Raw genomic sequence first — 17,596 nt, forward strand, 5'->3', positions numbered from 1 at the left:
TCCTGCCCACAGTCCCTGCATCCCAGCAAGAATGGGGCTCCAGATGCCATCCTGGGTGTCCACATGTCCCTCAGCCCCACAGGGGTGTCTAAGCCGTCCCTGTCACACATCAAGCAGAGTAATGTTAACCCAAGTCATACTTCAATTACTTATTTTATTTTATGTTTCAATTTTTATATTTCAATTGCTTATTTTATTTTACTTCAGTTACTTACTTACTAAGTTTTAAGTGTAAGTTTTTGAATTTACACTTTATTTTCTCTCCCTTTCCCTACACTTTAATTCCTTGCTCCACATAGTCCTCATCAACCTGAGCTGACACCTCTGCACCTTTATTTTGACATCAAACTGGAGTGTTAATAAAGCAGGACTGGAGTAGCTCTGACATTATCTTGACACAATGATATTTGCAGCTTTCCACTGGCGTTTTTTTTAACCATTATTTTAACATTCAGGTACTGTCACCCTCCTCAGTTTGACATCACAATTGTAATGTCACCTCCACAGTGGCCTCTGCATTGACATTACCATCAAATTGGCTTTACAGTCAGCTGAAATATCAAAGGGAAGGAGAGAGGCTGGCCCAGCTCCAGCAACCTGGGCTTAAGAGAGAAGTCACTTCTGGAGAGAAGAATGGATGTGTTGGGTGGCTGCTGGAGCTACTGCAGGCATCAAGGGGAACCTGGTTGATAGGAAAGCAAACAAGTATTTGAGAGGTATTGCATTAGAAAAAGAAAAAAACAACAAAAAAAAACAAACAAACAAAAAAAAACAACAACAACAACGACAACTGGAACCCACAAAAAGCCCGCAACAACTCAGAACAGTTCAGGTTAATTAAAAAATATTATAATAAAAGCTTAGAATAAAAATAACTATGATAAAAATAAACAATAAAATAGACATAAACTAGCTGGCTTATTTTATCACTCTCTGCCACAGTTCTGGGCTCTGGAGGCAGGTCCACCTCTGAGCTCCTGCGAGCCGCAGGCATGGGGTGACAGGGCTCCAGGGCTATTATGCTGTTTAGGATCAGTCTGCACTCAGGCCTAGCACTGTTATAAACACAGATGTTTTTATAACCTCGCTGAAAAGTTAATCATCCTATTAATGCCTATTTCTGGGCATGCTGCAAGTGAAGAGATCTCAGCCCCTGCGCGGCGGTGCAGCCACTCCGGCGAGCGCCCGCCCGGCCGGGCGTGGGAATCCAAAACGAACCGGGTGGGACGGGGCCGAAAGCTGAGCTGTGCGTCGGGAGCCTCCTGACACAGCCCAGCAGCTGCCCGCGGCCCGGGGCTGACATTTCCAGGCACTCAGATGCGCCAGGATTTCGGGAGCCCTCGCGAATCCCCCGCCGCGCTCCGCTGGGAGCGCCGGTCCGGAGCGAGATGGACGAGAGCAAACCCCTGAAGGTCCGGCTGACGTTCTCCGTGATCCTGGTGGGCATCTCGCTGCTCTTCGCGGCCGTAGTGACTGACCACTGGGCCGTGCTCAGCCCCAGCGTGGAGGAAAACACCACCGCCTGCGAGGCGGCGCATTTCGGGCTCTGGAGACTCTGCACCAAGCGCATTTTCATGCAGGAGCAAGGTCCCAAAGAGAAGAGCTGTGGGCCCATCAGCCTGCCAGGAGGTACGTGAACACGCACCAGGACTCACAGCAGGCTTTGCTTAGGAGGTTGGAGGACATGGCAAAGGAAAACAGGCTCCATGTCCCTCACGGCAGAAGGAAAACGGGCACTGAGTTTGGGATGGGGTGCATTGGGCTGTTTTCGTGTTGGCGTGCAAACACACACACCTCGTTGCCAGCTCCTGCTGGGGTTGCTTTGCTCTGTTGCCTGGGTCTGTTTGTGACCATATTTGAGTCTCCCGTGCAGCAGTGACAGTGGTGGGGAGAAGGGGAGGAGGATTGGGCACAGCGGGAATCACAAAGGGAGACTGGGATGGAGGGAATCTTGATGAACCCCAGCCAAGGGTCCTACAGACATGTTGACAGCAGCGGGCAAGAGAGAGGATTTACAGGTCCACCAAACACAGCTGGATCTTTAGGATTTCCAGATCCATATAATCCCGGAGGAACAGCCCATCCACGGTGGGCACTAGGTTATCTCTGAGCTGCTCCAATAACAGCCATTCCTCAGGGCAAGGAGGGAGAGGACCTGCAGGGTGCTTTGTCAACTTCCAGAAAAAAAAGAGTCATAAATGGAGATTGAATCAATTTCTCAAGGACATAGAGAGCCTCCTCACCTCTCACCAGAGGCACCTGCTCCCACACACGTCTCCACCTCCAGTTCAATCGATGGGGAGGGCAGTGGGCACGGCAGCTTTCCGGGAAGGCTGCTCCATTCCCATGGTTAAAGGAGCTCATTATGTTTTTGCTGATTGCCAAGTCAGCAACATCCGCGCTGTTTGCTCTAATACGCTCCCTCTGTGACTGAGCCACGCTGCTTTTTTAGAAGGCTTAGAGGGTACTGGATGCTTTCCAGAACAGAAATAACAGGATTGCCTTCGTGTTAGACTCACTGCTTGAAATGAAATATATGTTAACACATATTTGAAAATTTCCTGTGAAAAATCTTCCTGCTTGGGCTGACTCTATATTGCCTGTATTACTGCAATTCTTTATCTCTTTGGCCAAATTACATGTTGTGAAGAGAGGAGCTGAGCCTCAGCATGTGGATCTGCCTCTAACCAAACTTGGGAGTGTGTCATCCATATGCTTAATGTCTCTCAGCAAGGTACTTACGTGCCTAGAGACGTATCCCTCGCTGCACGCCTTCCCCCACGCACAGAGAACTCCCACAAAAGGAAAAACAATAGAAATTGGTGGATAAACAGCAAAACTGCACGACCGTGGGGTAAATATAAAACTCATAAATATCCAGCTGTCTGCACAAAGCAGATTCGCAGGCAGGGCACAGGAAAGCAGCCACTATCTTTGACAGACATCAGCATGTGCTTGCACAGACGTTGAATCACATCCCAGCGCCGCATTCCGCCAGGCACAGAGTAACTGGGAATTGCGGAGGGGCTGGGCTGCCCCCCACACCAGAGCTGGTTCACCCAATTCTTAAAGATATTTAGGAGTTCGGATGACAGCCTGCATGGTAACCACGTTCCAGAGGGTGAAATTCGCACCTCAATTATAACATAAATACCTTCATCCCTGCTTTAGCCGGGAAAGGATCGGAGCAAGGGGAGGGGAGAAGAGCCCCGGGGCTGGGGCTGCTGAGTGAGGCTGCGGCCGCACGGCTCCTGCTCGATTGATTTCACACTTCTGGGAAGGGATGTCGGCAGGGAAACACCAGGGTTGTGAAACCTGCAGCAGCCAAGAAAATGTGAATGAACAAACGCGCAGTAAAAGAGCAGATGCAGGCGCTGCTTTTCCTGAAAATCATGAGATATAACCAGACATTACTGCCAGGACTGGGAAAGAGGCATCAGAATTTATCACTGAATTAATAACCATTTACCAGTCACTCCCTGTGGAGGAAATGGATGGCATGATTAACGTTATTTATTAGGTTTTGAGCTCAGCACAGTGCAGAGTGGGGAGGATGACTTGGCTCGCAGTCCACAAAGCAGGGCTGTGATTTAGGCAGAGGTTTAAAATTTTACAGCACCCATCCGAGGGCGTTGACAAATTGAAAAGGGTTCAGCATCCTGCTGTAACAAATAAAAATATCAGGGAGATGGTTGTTAAAACCAGGCAAATTCAGATTAATACTGAGACATTTTTAACTGTGGTCAGTGGGCACTGGGGCATTTTACTGCCAGCTCAGTGTCACTGCCCATAACTCTGGTGCTGGTGCTGTCCTGAAGAGTGGCTCCTGGGCAGCAGCAGGGGTGTTCAAGAGCTTAAACAGGTCCTTGTAAATACAGGAACCTGAGCACAGGCAACTGGAGAGGAGGAGTGCTCGAGCAAATGGGCTGTCAGCAGGGCTCTGTTCCCTGTCACACGAGACTCACCCTGCAAGACAGGTGTGAAATGAAACTGCTTGGAGAGACCATCTCCAAAACTCCGTGTGTGTCAAAGGCTTCATCAGCCAGGTCAGAGCCCAAGGCCTGGCCCCTTCCACGGCTCAGCCCTCACCTCAACACATCCTCTAAGGTCCTGTCTCCCAAACTCATCACAAGTGGAAACCCCACACAAAACCCAGGATTTTCCAACCACCCACCCTGCCACAAACTCCCCGTGCTCTGCCCGTCTCGGGCTCCAGAGCAAGGTGGGCTCCAGCCCTTTCCCAGCCTGTCACTCCAATGCTTACAAGGGACAGCTGCCACCTGAAACTCTGCATGGCCTGATCATCTCATGGTCTTTCCAGCCTTTCTTTCCCTCACAAAGTCTCCAGATTGCAGCTCCCCAAGGTTCAACCACAGTTCAGTGGGATTGCACTTCTGCATCCCATGGCTTCATCCAGGAGTGATGGATCTGAAGGGAAGGGAGCAGGAAGGCTGTGAGGGGGTGTCTTGGAGGGGTGAGGACACTCTGTGATAAACCACATTACAACCCTGAAGTTTGTGCAACCACAGAGCCCCTGGACTGTCCCCATCAGCACACTGGGATGACCTTGTGGCAGAGATAATGCAGCTGGGGTGGAGAGAAAGGAAGATTGCCACAGTGTCCATCCATTATCGGCCCCAGTGTAAATCCTGTCTGATAGGTGAACGTGCTGTGACATAAATGGGCTTTTCTCTTTTTCGTGGTGGCACCAGAGTCATTGCAGTGCCTCAGTTCTGCTGAATAACACACTTGTTGAAACAAATATCCCCAGCTCAAGAGAGCATGGGAGCATCTTCAAACTGGAAACAATTCAGCATTTCACCAAAACAAATCTAGCTCTATTTTCCCACAAGTGTATTTTCCAAAAACACCAACCCACTTGTGTGATGACCCCTTTTATCATACACTGGCAGAGCTTTGCTAAGGGCCATAAGGGACAGAGGTAGCTCCATCTCCTGCAGACAAGTCCACCTCTGAAAGGTTTATGAGGATGGAGGATGGACTGGCCTGGTTTGGTTCCCCTGCAGTGGACACAGAGCTGTGCTGTGCTCCCACCACCCCACCTTTGTACTGCACGCCTGGGGGCCTCCTTTGAGTTCAGGATTTTTAGAGAATTCATTAAAAGCTCAACCAAACAATCCCAAAATAGTGTCCCAGACACAGTGCTCAGCCTCTGCCACCAACTGAGTTGCTGGTGGAGGCACACAACCACTGCTTTAAGGCCCAAAATTCACAGAGTCACTGAGGGCTAAGTTCAAATGTATTTCTTCCAGTGATTTGCAAGGATAATAAAGAGTAGGTCAGGAGATTCCAGAGCTAAACATTAACCTTGTCTCCAGCAAGGAGAATCTGCAGATGAAATAAAAGTCAGCTTATAAACTTAAGTAGATAAGAGTCTCTCCAAGGAATCTTCCCCTAGCAGGCCTAAAAACGCTGCTTTGCAATTACCTATCTCCTGGGAGAGGGAAAATAAATCCTCCCTGAGTCACCAACTCCAGCAGCCAGCATTTACGTGACAGAAAAAAAACCCACAAGAACCAACAGGTAGAGCACAGGGATCTTCTGCCAGAGAAATTAATGATGCAAGGAACCACTGAAATGCTCACAGGCAGAAACCCACAGCAGTCCCTGCATGCTCCTGCACCCAGCCTGGCTCAGGCTTCACCCTGTGCTGGAGCAGCCTGTCCCAGCCTGGATGTGGAGAGGGCCACAACTTCTCCCAGGCTTCCTCGCAGCATCTTCTGGAAGCTGGTGCTAACTTGGTTACTTAACAGAAGAGATGCCCCTAAGGGAAGGGGCCCCTATTTTTGTGTTTCAGGCAGCCTTGGCTCTGTTTCCTGGGCCACTGGGAGCCCCCTGGGTGCTGCAGGGGTGCTGGGGCAGGTGCTGAGTGTGTCCCCCCAGCCAGCCCAGCTCAGCAGGACGGCGGGGTCGGGGCTGGTGCTGCTCAGCATGTCCCCACCAGTGCACCCTTCCAGCCAAATTCCTGGTGAGCAACTGTTCTCCCAGCTCCACACCCCTCCAAAGCCTCAATTAAATCAGTTATAAATAGCAAGAACACCCTCCACCCTTACCCTGCTGCTGCCAAAGCCCCGAGTCAGCAGGTTCTCCCCAGAGCCTTCCCGTCCCGCCGGGGGCCGGGGCTGAAGTCTCTGTGTCTGCTGGCAGCAGTGACATTGCTGCCCCGGCTGACCCTCGCCAGGCTGAGGAGCAAACAGGGTTGTGGCCCTCGAGAGACCCAGCTAGCAACTTCCCTCATCCCCATACCCCGCTGCCCCACAGTCCTGATCCCTGCTTGCTTCTCCACCCCCCTACAAACACCCCGTACCTGGCACTGTGCTCATGTGCAGTCCAGAGACAGGAACTTCATAAAGCTCCCTCTATCTAACTCTGCTGTCCTATCAAATTAACTTAATAGGCTGATCAAACTTGGATAATGCCTGGCATGATACCCTCTTTGCCCTTGGCTCATGCAGCCTTCCCTTCCCTGGGCAACTGCTTGGGCTTCAAAAAGCTTCGGTCTTTTTTGCTTTGTTCTTTTTTTACTGACAGCCAAAAAAAAAAAAAAAAAAAAAGCTCTTAGCATCCCTATTTTAGTAAAACACCATGTGCTTTGCTGCATTGCAGCAGCCTCATCTCTGGGACCCCCAGATCAGCAAACCTCCTGCATGCAGCAACCCCCCGCCAGTGCCACACAGGATCTGTGAGCTGCAGAAGGGAAGAGCCAGAAGGGAAAGGTGGGTGAGGACACTCCATCCTCCCTGCCTGCACTCCAAGGTCACCACACCCCGATGGTGTGGGTTGCTGAGGGAAGGGAGCTGCCAGCTCAGCTGTGGGCAGGGCAGGGCCCATTCCCAGGAAATGCTGCAACACTGAGAGGCAGAAATGAGTGATGGCCAAAGACAGAAAGAGAAAAATCATCTGTAATTCATATTTCAAACAGGAGAGCAATCAGCTCTGAGAGGGATACAAAAGGTATCAGAGGGGCTCCAGCCGTGTCTGTGCTGGGTCTGGTGTCCTCATCTGCTCCCAAGGAAATCAGATCCAACCCAGTTCCTTGGTATCACCAAGGGTAGGGAGCCTCAAAACCACTGCAAGCTTGGTACATCAATAAAAAGCTAATTCAGTCTTACTACATTTTATCAGAGGTTTCCAAGAACACGAAATTGAATTTTCTTTTCTCTTTCAGACCACAACTGCTCCTACTTCAAGCACTTCACTCCAGGAGAGACCTCAGAGATATTTGAAGTGACCACCCAGAAAGGTACAATTCCAAAAGAATATTTTCCTAATGTTGTATGAAGTGATGGGCACACGAGATCTAAGGAAAAGGGGTCCCCAAAATGAGGGCTCATTGTTGATTTCAGTGAAAGATGCAGGATTTCTAACAAGCACCATCAGCTGGGAAAAATGTGGAAAATGCCCTGGACAAGGTTAAATCCCAGCTTCCTGGGGACAATTATTTTTATATATGATCACACCCATAAACATGATTTTACATAAGTTGTCCCACAAATATATAACAATGTCAATACCCAGGAAAATTGCAAAAAGTCCTTCCAGGATAAAAATGACTTTACAACATTGGCACTATCCATGACACTCAGCCTTTGCCATTGAAGGGGAAGATATTAATAAAACCTAAATGAATAAAACATACCCCAAGCAGAGTCTTGACCCGAAAAGAAGTGCAGAGGCTCTCTGAAGACCATTAGGAATTTTATGGTTCATATTGATTTTATATTAAAGTCACGTTAAAAAATAGAGCAATCGATGAATGGAAGGAACAGGGATCCTGCAAAGACATGAACTGTCAGTGTTTACAGCAAAATTGTCTTCCATGGACAAATTTCACATCATTAATAAATCCAAATATTTTGAGGGCTCCCCTTACATGGTCCTTTCTCTTTCTCATCCTCTCTCTGGGGACAAACTCCTTCATAGTTTGCAACACAACATATTTACTGTGGAAAATGTGAGCCATTGGATACATTGCATGTATTACTCTGCTTTGCTTCTAGTGGAAATTGTAATGGTGGAAAACCCTGAAGATAGGTTTCCTAAAAAAGTAGCTTCCTAAGACAGGAAAGGCAGGAATTTTAACTAGGCAGAAAAGCATATATCTGAGTCACCTGCTTTTGCTCACTTCTCTGCTATCTGATCCAGCCACCTGATCTTCAAAATGCACCCAATGCCTTCAGGGCAATGCAGAAAAAAACCAGGAAGAACTTCTTCTTCAGGAGAAAAAAAAAAAAAAAAAAAAAAAAAAAAAAAAAAAAAAAAAAAAAAAACACCAACAGGAAGAACTTCTTTTCTTTGGGGCAAAAAGAAAATCTTAAGCCCAGCAAAAGACTTTACAATGAAACGAACACTTTCAGGCAGTTCCAGCACAGAGAAAAGAGAAACATTTAGAAAATGATAATAAAACAGTGATATGAAAAGCAGTGAGAACAAAGAGTGATCTGCTGTTCCCCTTTGCAGAAATAGCTCATTTGGATGGTAGCTAATTAGTAACTGGCAAAAAAATTCTTCATGATTTTGCCTGGGAGATATTTTTTTTAATGGCTTGAAAAGCAAATATCATCAGGCACTGTGATGTCCATGCATGGCTACATGTGTTAAACATTAAACCAATCTGAAAACGAACACAACATGCAAATGAAGGCCTGAATTACTCAATTAGCGACTCTCCCCCTCCACCCAGGCCCTGAGCAGTGCTGGGCTGGGGAAGTGTCCAGCACAGGGCTTACAAAAACCAGGACTTTTGGGGAGGGTTTAATCCCGTGTCCTGAAGAAGCTGGGTTTTTACAGAGCTGGAAATCACTGTTGTAAAGGCAAAGGAATAAAAAATGAGCTGTGCAAACACTTCACCCCTAGCCTGCTGTGCCCATTGGTGTGCTGGGCCCACGGAGCACTCAGCTCTCCGTGCACTGGGACAGCAGCAGCACCGTGCACGGGCCAGGGCTCTGCAGAAAGCACAGAATAAAAGCAGCAGAGAGCTGCCTATTTACTCTGGGAGCAGAGTGTGGGGTGATGCAAGGGACGAGAGCACGGAGCCCAGCAAGGCTTTGGCAAGAACATTTCCACGGTAGAGCCAAAGCAGCTCCAGCAGCCCCATACAGGTGGGCTGGTGAGCAAAGGTGCCCTGGGCTACCTCAGGGTGTGTTCAGAAAGTGTTTTCCCCTTCTGCTCTGCTTTTATACCCTTCACATTCAAAAGATACATGGCCAATACTTGCCCCCATTTTCACTTGAGGGAAATAATTCACCAAAACCACCTCTCCCTAGCATCAGGGGTGCACGTATTTCTCAGAGTGAGCTACTGCAACGTCCCACAGCTGATGGCAGCGGGCTCAAAATGTGCACACTGTGTCATTTTTGGGTGTTTTTTTTCCCTTTGGCAGAATACAGCATCTCAGCTGCAGCCATTGCCATCTTCAGCGTTGGCTTTGCCATCATTGGGACGATCTGTGTGCTCCTGTCCTTCAGGAAGAAGAGGGATTATCTGCTGAAGCCAGCATCCATGTTCTACACCTTCGCAGGTACGGACAGGGCTGCTCACATTTCTGTGCTCATTTATAGGACAACACAGAGAAACTTAAGATAGATCCCAAAGGGACAGAGACACTTCAAAAAATGCCCTGCAAGCATTTTCTTCCTGGCCACAGACTGCAGGTCCCTGCGTGGTGTGAGAACGTCCAGCTGGTCTGTGTTTTCTTCAACCCCCCTTTAAAAGTATATTCACTCCCTTCTAATATATTCACTGTCAGTCCCAGTCAGAACCAGGGACACACAATATTCTATCTCATTTATTAAGATTCAAACCAACAAAACTGCTGATCCAGGCTCAAAATACACGAATGTCTCCCAAACACACAAAGACTGCACTTGTACATGAGCCAGGAATACTTTGACAGGCCACAATGAGCGAAAGACAGAGGTGCAAATTGTCACCTCAATATAAAATCTTCCTCAACCTCTGAAAAAGATCCCCAGGGAATGCAATTATTCCTCCCCCACTTTGAATTTCCCATCCAAGACTGCCTAAAAGATCACACTCAACAAGTCAGTGGCTGACCTCAGTTATGGCAGAGCTCCTGGCAGCTCTGAGCACTGGTTCCTTCAAACACTGAAGTCAGTGACTCACCTGTGAATCTCACTGCAGTTCCTGTATGCAAAACAACAGATGAGGCGGTTAATTAGGGATGAAAAATTGACAGCTGGTTATTCAACCCACTGCTCCTATCTTCCTTCAGGTCTCTGCATCATCATCTCTGTTGAAGTCATGAGACAATCCGTGAAGAGGATGATTGACAGCAAGGAGACAGCCTGGATCAAGTACAGTTACTCCTGGTCCTTCGCCTGTGCCTGTGCCTCCTTCGTGCTGCTCTTCGTCTGCGGCATCGCCCTCCTCCTCATCGCGCTGCCCCGCTTCCCCCAGAACCCCTGGGAGACCTGCATGGATGCAGAACCCGAGCACTGATGTTCCCTGCACCCATGAAAAATATCCAGAAATTGTTCTGAAAATATTTGTATTTTTTAAAACGTCTGGGTCTCACTACACAATGTGCTCTCCATCAAGTGAGTCATTACTGAACCAAGGCATGTTCGATTGCAATCATTGCTTTCTTTTTCTTTCCCTCTCTTTGTTTTCCTTTCTTTTTTCTCTCTTTTTTGATTCTTTCTTTTCTTTTTTTAAGAAAGCAGAAAGACCAGTCAACGCCACCATGGGTGCCTGCAAATGGCACTGCTCTGTACCAATTTGGGGTTGCCCTGTGCTGATGCAGTGGAGGGGAAATGTGTGTCTGAGACAGCTTGGGCCACAGAGGAGACAGCTTTGTCATGGGGAAGATGTTTGGTGCAGTTGGGCATAGATCCATGAGGGATATCAGGTTTTTATACCTTACTTGGTCAGAGAGAGACTCTGTGGGGAATCAACGTCCCCATTTATGCCACACTCCTTCCCTCAGAAGGGTTAGCTTGTTCCCCCAGGGTAAGTTGGAGATCCTTATGCTTTCTATTAAAATGTTAACATTTGATAAAAAACAAAACAGAACTTTGCGTAGCATTGGGATAAAAATCCTCCCTCCAAATTTACACCCTGCAGTTCCATTCTTTTATATCAACCATAAAACCCCACAAAACAGAGTCTTGTGTTTTGCTTAAACTTCAGTGGCAAAGCCAAGAAGTACAGAACATGAAGAGTGATATTTCCCTTTAATAAAAAGCATAATTTTCTGGTAGCATGATCTTCTGGAAAATCATTTTGATGGATGAATCACTTGGCCCATCAGATCCTGCCAGGTCCAGGACAGCAGAGCAGTGCTGGGTGCTGTTTGCTGCATGGAGCTCTCGTTTCTTCCCCGTGAACGAGCTTTTTAAGAGCACCCTGCTTTGCTCACTGCACTTGTGTACACAAAGCTACATCTCAGGAAAAATCCTTCAGAACAGCTGCCGAGAGGGAAAGGATTCTGCCTGAAGGAGCCGGGAGAGGCAGCCCTGAGAGCGCCCTGGCGGTGCCTCCCTCGCTGCTGCTGCAGAATCACAGAGCCCGGGCAGGGCTGGGGGATGCTGCGGGCGCTGCTTTGTTGCTGAGAGCCTCCAGGGCTCTGCCACAGCTGCCTGAAGCACTTTGGGGGCTGGGGGGTCCCCCAATCCAACCATCAGCAGCCCTGGGGTCCCCCAGCCCCACACCCTCACCCAGCCCCTCCAGGCAAGCCCTTTTCACCCTCACGGTCCCCCAGCACCAAGAGGCAGGGTGTTTCTTCTTTTATTTTTTTTTTTTACAGTTCAATTTTCAGAATCTGCTCAGCATTTTCCCACCAAGCAGAAAAAAGTACTTGGCTTACAGTGTACTCTTTTCACCTGGCCATTTAAAAAATCAGGAGAAAGGGGAACTGAAGTGCTCTTTCCTCTGTCCACAATCCTAAAGAAAACCAGAATTCCTAACAGAAAAATCTCTGGTCGATTTGAAGAGGTCTGAAATCATGGCATGTTCAACATGTGGAGAAATTCCCCAGCAATTCCGTGCTGGCTCAAGGGGCTGCCCTCGGCCCCGCCGTCGGGGTGGGCTCAGCCCCAGCAGCCCCAGCCAGACTCAGGCTCATCTCCATTTTCCCCATCAGCAGAGTGGCAGCGAGAACAGAAGCCTTTTGTGAAATTGCATTAATGTTTTCCAAGCTCTTTGAAGTTGAAAAGCACTACAAATAACACATATATTATAAAGTTTTGGGATAAAGCACTCACTGGTGCTCAGATCTGAGTGTGAGCTGAGGAGCTCTGCCTGTCTCTCATCATGAGAGACAACTGCAAGTCTTCACGTTGTCACAGAACCACTCTGAAATGCTAAATGGTTTTGAAATCTTATTTTTGGGTACAGAGCTGACATCCTGAATTTGCATTTTCATTGTTCAGGAAAACAGAGGCTAGTTCCTAGGGAGAACCTTTACATGCAACAACAGAAAGGAAAATAGTCAGTGTGACCACCAGGGTGGCTGACCCTGGGTTGGGACATCCAAACCTACACAGCAAAGATTATCTAAGCAGAGCAGCTGGCAGGAACAACAGCATTCCCAGCTCAGCCATCATCATCATCCTCATCATCACCTCAGACATACCATGGGTTGAGATAAGCAAGGTTTGGGGACAGGGGTCTGAGTTCATCACCCCACACAGAGCAGTGGCACATCCTGTGTCCCTGGGAAGCCCTTCACCCATCCACACCTTTTCTGAAGTGCCATGCCTCTCTTTCAATACCTCTGCTGGGAGAAAGTAATTTCTAGGTGGGTTCTCATCCTGATGGGCCAACTTTTTGCCCAGTCAAGATGCCGCTCAGTCCCCTTCGTGATACTCAAGAGCAAGACGTTCACATTTCAGACAAACACACCCTGGAAGGTCTCACCCATCTCCTGCACTCTCCTGACCCACCTCATCCAAGCCTCAGTGAGGGCAGTGGAAAGATTCCTGGTGAGTGCTGGGCTTTGGCCTGGAGCCAAGGTTTTACAGCCTCTCTGGGATCACTTTACTCACGAGGCAGAGAAAACACACAGCTCATGGCATCAAGAACCCACACCCACAGCCAGAGCTCAGGCAGCTCAGCCAGATGCCTCCTAAAGCCCTTAAGATTCACTGAGTTTTATTCTCTTTCTGCTCCAGGCTAAGGCTTTGTGATCATTCCCTGCTCTGTATGGTCCCTCCCAGACTGAGAAGCACATGGATAACTTCATTTTCTTCTTCCTGATATTAAGAACTGCTGAAGAGGGACCCATCCATTAAATCAGGCATTGGTATTCACGGTGGGAAGGGCTCTGCTCCTGCAGCAGGTTTGTTCTGCCAGAGCTGATAATGTGTTTTAAGAGAGTTAATAAAAGTAATTGGCCTTCATAAAGGAAAGGGAATATAATGTTGGAGGGGGGAGCTGTAACCAGTTCCAGTTTTCATTCTCTCAGCTGAGCAAACAGCAGGGAAGAGCCACCAGAACCTCAGGAATGTACCATGAAAATGTGAAGGAAATATCCTCACCAGCAGGGAATCACCAGAGCCAAAGAGGGATGGGAACCCAGCTGCTACACATCCAACAGGAGCACTCCTGGGTTTGGGACACAGCCAAAGAACCGAGTGGGAAACAGGCACCAGAGAGAGAGAGAGAGAGGAAATCAGTTTGTAGAACAAGGAACAACCACCAGCCACCACGAGATCTTGAGCGCTGGCCCTGCCATTGCCAGACCCACAGACACCTTCAGTCATGGGCTCCTTGGGCATTTGTCACTCCCTAATCCAAGACCAGTGCCTGTCCCCTCCTCAGACAGCCACGGAGAGATGCCCCAGGGCACTGCCCAAGGGCACAGTGCTGAGATTTGGGCTGCTCCAGTCTGCCAAAGCCCCAGTGTTAAATCACAGTCAACGCAACAGAAGACGTGAAGGTTTTTGTTTATGTAAGATTTGCTGTGAGGCGTGGAGAGAATCTGCTTCCCTTGTTTTTAAATGCTGTGCTGTGTGAATTTAATGTGCAGAAAAGGTGTCAGACAAGCAACCCTGAAGAAGAAAACTGCCTGTTTAGCAGCAAGCCGAGCTCTTGAACACCCTTCATCTGCAACGAGGTTCTGCAGGCACAGCCCAGCACCAGCGGGTGGGGGGAGAAGAGCTCAGCACAGACGGGTGCATGAGCGAGGATTTCACCCAGAAATCCTGGCACACACCCCTATTTCTCCTTTAGTCCAAACCTAGAAAGAGCCAGCACATGCAGGATGCTCAGGTGTTTGATCACCCTGATCAAACTGTTTATAAAGGCACAAGTATTTACTAATTTACTTTTTGTTTTTTCACTGATGCCATTTCCACTCTGTGACTTCCTTGGGGTCACCACCTTTTTCTCCTCACTCAGAAATTATTTCCAGGAAGCCCTGAAGATCTGGGAATATTGCCCCCTGCAATGAGATCCCTGGCCCTACTGCAGAGGGACACTCTCACCTGGGCCTGCCAGCTCTTGAGGAGCACACCTGATACTGGAGTGTCAGGAGAAGTTTGCAGCACTGCCAGCCCTGGGGAGGGCTCTGGGGATTCACATGGAACCCCTGGGCTCTGTCCAGAGCTGCAGCTGGGCAGTCACATGCCAGGAACCTGACCACAGGCAGAAACTGTTAGAGAATAAACCTCAGCCTAAACTTAATTTAAAACGAGCTTCCTCTGTCCACAGTGGGACAGTGCCCCTTGGAACACTGCATTACTTTATAACTTAACTACAGGAGCATTAGGCTGCTCTGTACCATAAAACACACTCAGCAGTGGGACCTGCTCTAAAAGCATCCATTCCAATTATTTCCCCTTTCCATTGTCACCAAGGGACAAGAAAAGAGCGTCACAACTTTGTTTTGACTGAAGTAGAGGATGAGATTGTCATTGCTTTGTCACACTTGATCGATGCTCGGGCTCCACTGAAGCTATTGAACATAAATTCAAGGCATGCAGACATCACACATACCCACTCTGCATCAGACACTGAGCTGCTTTGCTGCTTTCTTCAAAGAAATGCAGAGAAGGGAATAAACTCGGATTTCTGGACTATTTTCTACGTAACAGAACCAGCAGCACAATTCTGTTTGGCAAGGCTGCACGCAGGCTGTGGCTCAGCTTCGTGCCCAGTATCACCAGTCTCACTGGGAGCACCTCAGTGGCTTTACAGCTGGTCTTGTTGAGGTATTTACCCTCCAGCAGGAAGCCAAGTCTTCTGGAAAAGGGACTGACAACATCTTTTAACCAGTCTTGGATAATTCATACCACTGAGCGTTCTATAATTTGTCAGAAGCATCTATTAATCCTTAATGAGGTAAAAACTCCTCAACATTTCTCAGCTAAAGTTGCCAAAAAACCCCCACACCAAACTGACATTTCCATTGCTTCTGCTGCTGCTGCAAATCCTTTTACTCCTCTTGAATGAAAGAAAAAAACAAATTTAGAAGGATTCAGCTCTTGCTCCCTGACACAGCCAGCAAAAAGAGACTGGCGCAAGTATTGCTACACCAACAGAAATAGCCCATATTTCATGTCAAGGAATACGATGTGCAAATTTTCATAGGCACCATAGATCATCACCATCTGTCTTGACAAGTTAATTGTCTGCAGTTTTTCTAGGAAAACTAGAACCTTTAAAAACTAACAAAACAAATGAGTTGAAGGATGATATGGGCAGAGCATGAAGCATCTTGGGCTCGCTGCCCTGGAAATGTGCAGGTTCTGATATGCTTGAGTTCAGTCTAAAAGGAAAATCTGGAGTGGTCAAACACTGCTCTTGGTGCTACTTATAGCACTGAGGTACTACATACATAGCAAAAGAATTGCTTATGGAGCACGATCTCTGCAAAAAAAAACAGCTGAACTTGACAAATCTGGGAACAAAACATTAATTAATCAAAGTAGGGAATGGCACTCGCAGGGTTCGCAGTCAGTGGCAGGACTCACATCCTGCAAAGGGTCAGCAACACCACAGCCCATACAATTAAAAATCCAGGACAAACTGTATTGGATGACAACCTCCAGGAGAAAATATGGATGCTGGGGCCTTGGTTCTAAGCAGCCAGCTTTATGCAAAACAGCAATTTATGAGCTGTCTTGTGGAAACACTGAAAGCTGCCACGTGAGCACAAAGGGGGATGGAGGGGAATTGTCCCTACAGCCCACTCTGGGCTCTGAGGAGCCTGGCACTGCTGACACACCCGAGACACACTGAAGCCATCCTGGGGACACCAGCCCTGCAGGTATTTCAGAGGACACCAGCACACCCTGGAGGGGCCCCAGCAGCCAGAGCACTGACCAAGAGACAGGGACGTGCCCCAAAACCTCCGCCCGAGCCCGCCGGGTCCTTGAGGACAGGCTGGCAGCTGCAGGGTCAGGGCAACCCAGGCTGGGGACAAGCACAGCCACGTCCCACAGCATAGCCCAGATGAGCCAGGACACCACGGGCAGGTCCTGCAGCACAGGAGGTGGGAATGTTACCTCAGAACGCAGCTCCAGGCCAGGCTGAGCTCGCTGCAGGGCAGCATCACCTCCGGCTGCTCCTGACCGACGATGGCCAAGGGGAAAGCTCACAGTTTCAAAAGAATTCAATCCTCAACTACACACAGAAAAACATGCCAGCTGCATTCAGAAAGTGGCTTTTTAAAAGGTGGAGACTCTAACTGAATTGTAAAAAAAAAATATTTTTCTTAGAATTGAATTCTTTTTTTTTTTTAAATCTTTCCCTTCATTCTTCATTAGTTCTTATTACTGCACTGACAACCTCCCATAAGGCATCCAGATTTTTCTCATCAAAAACTGGAATGAAAGAAAACAAAACCAGGAATTATTCTTGATATCAAATACGAGCTTACTAAATTTAGATCTCTCATTTAAATTTTCCACAGACAACAATGAGGAGTTTATTCCTGAACAAGGAGCATGGGATTTGGCACTAACTGAAGCATAAAAAAAGTCAAGGAGCCAAATACCCAGTGGGTGCATATGCCCCAGCCTCCACTCATTTCCCCCAAATTGAGACAATTTACACAAACTGAAATTTGAATTTTCCCTGTAACTGCAACAGGTCCATATTTACAGTGCAGCCTGAGCAGTGCCCACTGGAGCCATCTGTAAGGCTTAATTTCATTTTAACAGGAGTTTGACTGAAGCCCTCAGAGAGTTGAAAATACAGCTTTGGGGTTTTCTAAACATGACTTCAATAGACATTGGATAATTTGCTCCAAAAACCAAGGATCTCACTCAGGGCTGTGTATGTGACATACAATAACCAGACAAGATATTTCAAAAAAATATAATCTTTTGGAAAAAAACTAACTCTAAGAAATCCAAATGATTCATGCCAAAGCCGTTAAGTCAGATCATCTCTATCAAATCATCCTCAAATTCCTGGGTGAGAGCACTTATGAAAATTTAGCACCAAAACCAGCTGGGGTCTTCATAAAGTTAAAGAACTGAAAATCTAAATCAGAGAGAAAATGGGATTTTATCTGTAATATTTTCAGTGTAGATAAAATGTCAGTGTAAAACAGAATAAAATGTGGTGAGATGCGACCATCTCCCCCTTAACTGATCAACAGATAACA

General features: G+C 47.7%; 1 protein-coding gene across 1 annotated transcript; it reads left to right on the forward strand.

Annotated features, from left to right (window-relative positions):
• The first annotated feature begins 1,312 nt into the window (after positions 1-1,312).
• CACNG1 (calcium voltage-gated channel auxiliary subunit gamma 1) lies at positions 1,313-11,190 on the forward strand. Its single transcript, XM_053960284.1, has 4 exons — positions 1,313-1,629; positions 7,190-7,264; positions 9,404-9,541; positions 10,256-11,190. Exons 1-4 carry the CDS (start codon positions 1,389-1,391, stop codon positions 10,480-10,482), a joined length of 681 nt encoding a protein of 226 aa, XP_053816259.1. The 5' UTR covers positions 1,313-1,388; the 3' UTR covers positions 10,483-11,190.
• Positions 11,191-17,596: the final 6,406 nt, after the last annotated feature.

The sequence above is a fragment of the Vidua chalybeata genome, chromosome 19, assembly GCF_026979565.1.
Source record: "Vidua chalybeata isolate OUT-0048 chromosome 19, bVidCha1 merged haplotype, whole genome shotgun sequence".
Lineage (NCBI taxonomy): Eukaryota > Metazoa > Chordata > Aves > Passeriformes > Viduidae > Vidua > Vidua chalybeata.